Source organism: Ptychodera flava, unplaced genomic scaffold, assembly GCF_041260155.1.
Source record: "Ptychodera flava strain L36383 unplaced genomic scaffold, AS_Pfla_20210202 Scaffold_85__1_contigs__length_474606_pilon, whole genome shotgun sequence".
Lineage (NCBI taxonomy): Eukaryota > Metazoa > Hemichordata > Enteropneusta > Ptychoderidae > Ptychodera > Ptychodera flava.
Window position 1 is genome coordinate 41,969 of NW_027248407.1, and position 5,861 is coordinate 47,829.

General features: G+C 38.6%; 1 protein-coding gene across 1 annotated transcript; it reads right to left on the reverse strand.

Moving 5' to 3' along the window:
• Positions 1-167: 167 nt before the first annotated feature.
• On the reverse strand, positions 168-1,277 carry LOC139129026 (kin of IRRE-like protein 1). Its single transcript, XM_070694700.1, has one exon. It carries the CDS (start codon positions 1,275-1,277, stop codon positions 168-170), a length of 1,110 nt encoding a protein of 369 aa, XP_070550801.1.
• Between the last annotated feature and the right edge of the window lie 4,584 nt (positions 1,278-5,861).

Here is a 5,861-nt window from a genome sequence, read left to right on the forward strand (position 1 = left end):
TGGCGAATATAGCGCTGCCTGTCACTACAGCCGCCAGTACAGGCACAGAGAGGACCAAGCCATTTTCCTCCTCTTGTGGTTTATCAGAACCAGCGAACCCCAGCTCACTGTCGGGGTTGCCAGTTTGTGCAGTACTGGTCATGGGCGCAGTCGTCGGTAGTCTCGGCTTAGGTCCTGGCCGTGCCGGCGGGGGCCGATGTGGTCGACGGTTCACTGTCTTCTCGCTCGGGCGTTTCGGTAACAGTGACATTTCGTTGAGTCGAAGGTCCTGCCGGCGCCTCCAGTATGTAGAGAACGGCGCTTGCTGAAGTCTGACCGATGACATTTTCTACGATACACGTTATGATAAAGCCGTCGTCGAAAATGGTCAATTGCGAAATAGTCAGGTTTTCCCCGTTAGCTGACAGAGAATATCTTCCCGTGGATAGATCGATGGGATTTCTATTTGTTTGCCAAAAGTAAGCGTCTGGTTTCGGGTTGGCCACCACCGAACATGTAAATATGGCGGAGTCGTGGACCGACACGTCGACGATTTCGGGCATGACAGTCACTGTCGGTGCATAATAAACGACCAGAGGTCCAATTACACAGGCCTGGGAATCGGAGATTGCCGGCCCCGTGGCTTGGCACGTAATGACGGCGCCGTCATCCTCTGCCGTCAGCACCCAGTCCCGCTTTTTGTCCGGCAACAACGGGTAAATCAACTCACCTGCTGAAACGCGTCGGTTGTTCCGCGACCAGCTCAGCTCCGGCAGCGGCTCGGCATTCCGGAACAAACACTCCGTATGCAGAACGTCTCCCGCGACGTACGCGTCGCGTACGGTGGTAGGTAAACACACAGGGTAACTTGCTGCCGATTGAGTGCGTACAGTAAGTTCCACCTCGGAGGAAAACAATACCGGTCCGAAGTCATCAAACACAATACATCTGTAAGAATCTTCGTCTTCACTCGCTATCGTGTGTACAATTTCTAGATTGAACTCACCGTGAGCAAAGTCACCCACCACCGAATAGCGAGTGGGTTCCCTCACGTCACATATATTGCGAAGTCTGTTAATGTTTCTAGTCCTGTTAGGGTGGTTGATAGCAACGCCGTCTTTTACCCATTGCAGATAGTGAACTGAACTAAGGTTCGAGACTTTGCATCGCAGTACGGCCGTCTCGCCTTCGTTGACCGTTGTATCGACGGGCTGTGTGCGGAAGAATAGGTCCTCGGCTGCTGCTAAGCAGAACCCGATTAGTATTAGCAGCGCTGACTCTACTCCATATCGCCTCATGTTTGTTTAATCGGTGCGACAGTTTTTAACGGTGTCCGTATCTCTAGTGAAGTCCTAGAGCCCCTGAAGTGTATCTAGTAAAGGACCCTATTTGTCGCCTCCAAATAAGTAGACAGCTTTTCATGGGAACACGTTTGAGCATGCAAGTAGTGTTCTTTGGTCAATACGTCTTGCTTGGGCTATCTTCGGCGAATTATTACTAATGCTAAGCGCGCCTCTTCGACTGGTCCGCACGTCTTGGCAACAACGACTTGGGACGCTACTGGACTGCGCTAAAGAGAACAATGGCTCCTCCCACTTTAATATCTCGATGATTACTTAATTTATTTATTTACTTCATTGCTCAACAACACACTCAGGAAGTGTGATAAGGCAAAAATTACAAAATTCAAAGTTGCAGACTTCTACAAATACTTGATAAACATGCTGCTGGGGATGAACTAAAGTGCAAGAAATAAATTTCGCAATTAACACTTTGCTTTGCGAGTAAATATATACATGAACTTTTCTATGTCATTCAAATCAAGAAAGCCAGGATTATACAAACTTGTGGATGGAAATAGAATATCTCGATAGATACTGTATTTTGGACATTCTAAAAGACTTACAATGTTTACAGAATCTTTCATTTGCAGGAACTTTGGGAATTGACCTTCTACCCAATTCTATCTTAAGGCTGTGATCCTATAAGACCAATCTGATAAGGTAGTCGTCATTATTTACCGCCTCGGTCGGAAGAATTTCGTCGAAAACTCCCAAATTTCGAGTAGCCCTCTACCAACCGTGATGAATTTGAGGAACCACCTTTCTTACTCAGAAATTTTGACTGACCCCCACTTAGAAAAATTTAATACCAATAAATGTATTTGTAGAATTTAAAAAATACAACATTAGTAAAGACCTTTCAAATCCTAATGCACCCTGCTAGATTATCATTGGTTGAAGAAAGTGAAACCTACAACACAAAGTGACAGAAGATGCGTATACAGATATGAAAACTCGAGCTATAACTAGTATCCAACCATATATTATAATTGTTCAATTTCGATTTGTATCATGACAGGCTTTTCATTAGGGTATCTGACTGGGCAGAATTTGAAAGTACAGGGGGGGGGGGACATGTGAGAGGCTCAAAGGGAAAAATGTCAGAGGGGTGTTCCCTATCTTGCATGGACAATTTTTAGAAATTGATGTGAGCAATGGTGGTGTCCGTTGCAATCTAAGAGGTTTTTTCCAATTTGTTTTTACTAGTAAAACTGTTAGAATACCCAAAGGGGTGAGCACGAGAGGGTGTCTCGCATCGTTAGTATAGTCGGGCGACATCCCCTCCCTCGAACTTGTATTCCCCGAAATTGTGCGCGAAAAAATACGCCGACCTCTCCTGGGACCGATCGGAAAAAGTTGCCGGGTAACACACGTCGACTTTTCTACATTACGTTCGAATGACCTTGCTTTGGTTTGGAATCTCCACCGACTGACCGGAGCTAGGGGCAAGTCAAAAACCAAACCACGGATCCTTTTTGAGCAGACACTCACAATATGCATGTACTAATGATCCGATGATGGGTCAAAGGCCATCTCGATTGTACAGTATGCAATAATTTATAGTCCAAATTCGTGTCCATATGATCTTTTTTAAAATATTTCAAATTTTTGTTTGACGCAATTTTAAACTTTGGCAGGACTTTTACAGGAACAGAAACCAAACAAAAATACTAAAATAATTACGTTAACTCGAAAAATTACATCATCGCCGAACTTTCCATTTCGAATCGACAACTGGTTCCTATACTTTTTACAGCTCCTGGGTTTTTGTCGCCTGACAAGTAAAGTAAAATCGGACCAGTTTCCATCGAAATATACAATATTTTCCATCGAAATAGACAACAAGAATTTCCCGGGATATATGTATGTATATATATATATATATATATATATATATATATATATATATATATATATATATATATATATATATATATATATATATATCGTAATGTAGATTGAATTATTTTGTTGTATATTTCATCTTTTTCTATCCTCCCCTCAAGGCCCGGCTTTTGATTTCTGTCTCTTTTTGAAAATATTTTTCCGCCTTCGAATGTTTGACTTTGAGAAACCATTACACAATTCTTTTACGATGTACAATATTCTCAAATTGCTATTATTTCCACCGTTCATATTTAAAATTCTATTAACAAGCTGAATATGGAAACGACAATGTATTTAACAGAACACGATAGGATAATTTAGGATAATCACGTCGCACATATTTACCTAGAGCCATGTCTAATATTTGGGACAATTCGTTCGTGCTCGGCTAAGGAGCTGATAAAATTCTAATGTGCGTTTGTCAGTGTATATGTGCGATTGATTTCTGTCAAACATATTTGAAGCATACGAGGGAATGGATAATATCTTGATAACTTGCTGTTAAATTATTTTTGATTTTACGCTCTCTCTCTCTCTCTCTCTCTCTCTCTCTCTCTCTCTCTCGCATATTACATCGATATTCATCTTTAATATATGTCGTATAAAATGATCTTCTTTTTCCATCACAATTTTATTCAGCGTAAACGTATAACAGAAACATGATAATTTTCTCGTATTTAAAAAAAATATATGGATAATATATTTCTTATTGTTTTCGGTTGACATTTTCCCGTTCTTCTTCCGTAAAGCGTCATTATTTGATGTTCAATGTTTTAACCTAGAATTGTACATAGGACAAAGTGAAATGCACAGTGACAAACATTCGTCTAAATAATTTTTTCGTTAAAATCTATATGCCAGTAAATTGACTGTACATCATTTGATGCTACACTGTATTCAGACTAAGGTTCATGGTGTTCGTCTTTACAATTTCATCATTTGCTATGAGGGTAGGTACATACTATCTATGAAGTAATATCATCTATAGCTGTTTTACACCCTCTTTGTAAATCTGTACTGGCCCTGCGTTATGGGGGGGCATGGTCTCTTTTTTCCTCCATTTTCTATCAAAAGAGCCTCCCCTTTTGCATACCGTTTATATTGAATCAGTAACGAATCGCTTATCTGTTGTATATTAATCTAAAATGCCATATTGTCAAGCTTAATATTTTTACTGTTTGGTAAATAGAAGAACGGTAAAAGATTTTAACATTTTCGAGCCCATCTTTGAGTATATAACCAATTCCACACTTCCTATCATTTTATCAATCAGAAATATCAAAATTTGCCTCTGTATGTTTAAAAATGTAATATACACCGCCAAACACGCTTTCTGATGTTCATTTGTTAAGCATAGAATTATTTATATTGCTAACGTAAGAGATTAATCTGTTTACAAGTAGAAGTTTCGGAATTAAGATATTCAGATGTTTCCTTTCCTCCACTGCTTGTGTATCTCAGCCTTTTCCTGCTCATTTTATTTCTATGGACATGTATAAATCTCAAAATGAGTTAAATCTAGAGCCACATTTATAAGTGTAATTTTGGCCATTGTTGATAGAGGGTTAAGACTGCCCCCTAAAGTTATTTATATTGTGTGTATTGTCTTTACTTGTTAAATACCCACAATGCGATGAAAATGTTACAGAAGTGTTAAGTCACATGTTAGTAAAATAAATTCACATGAAGGCATTTATGTAATGGTCAGCTTATTGGCTCAAAAGCTCGCGAAACAGATATTCTCATAATTAAAGATAGTGGATAGAACATACAATGACAGTTTTGCCAAATTAAAAATTTCGCTTGCCTAATCCAAACATTTGATACCACGTTAAGTAATGGTTTTACACAACGGTGTAGTTATTGTCATTTATATTAAATTTTTAGGCCTTGTAAATGAGAGATTTACCTTAAATTATACTAATTATTAACACGTTTTGATGGCATCTTGAATGAGATGAAAACTTGGCTATAAGTGTAATACATTGTGAAGTGTTGTGTTTTATGTTTCCGTCTTTCCACGGCTATTCTCTCTCTGTCTCTCCTGAGTTTGAATCCTATCTTAACCGCCTTTTATAATTCAAAAACACCATTCTGCTTTCGAATGTATCACATTGAAAGAAACAATCGCGACACATCATTCTAATGTATTTTAATATTGTATCCTACGACTGTAAAATTTTGAACTGCATTTTCAGGCAGAATATAAAAAACTCCAACATGTTTAACATAACTACTAGCCTCTCTGCAATAACAATCTTGACTCTGAGTCAGTCTCTGTAATTTGTCACAAAAATAAATATGTTTTGCATGTTTCACAAATGTGAGGAAAAATATGTGAGAGAAAAAAATAACATTCATACTGACAAATGCTAATCTGAAATACAGTAGGGTTGTTCAGTCATAAATTAATCGACTGCACTGCATTTCCATATGTGATATGCAATATTGTATAACTTTGTCTTTGTTTTTGTAGTAGTGTGTCTTTCTCCTTACCTTTCTTTCTTATTTGATATTAGAGAGCTCTTCAGGGATGTATCGAGTTTGAGTGCTTAATTTTATGACAAAAATATGACACTTTAACCCTACCGATATCAGTTGTGATATCAGATATTTTGTTACTATTAATCCATTAAAACACACACACACACA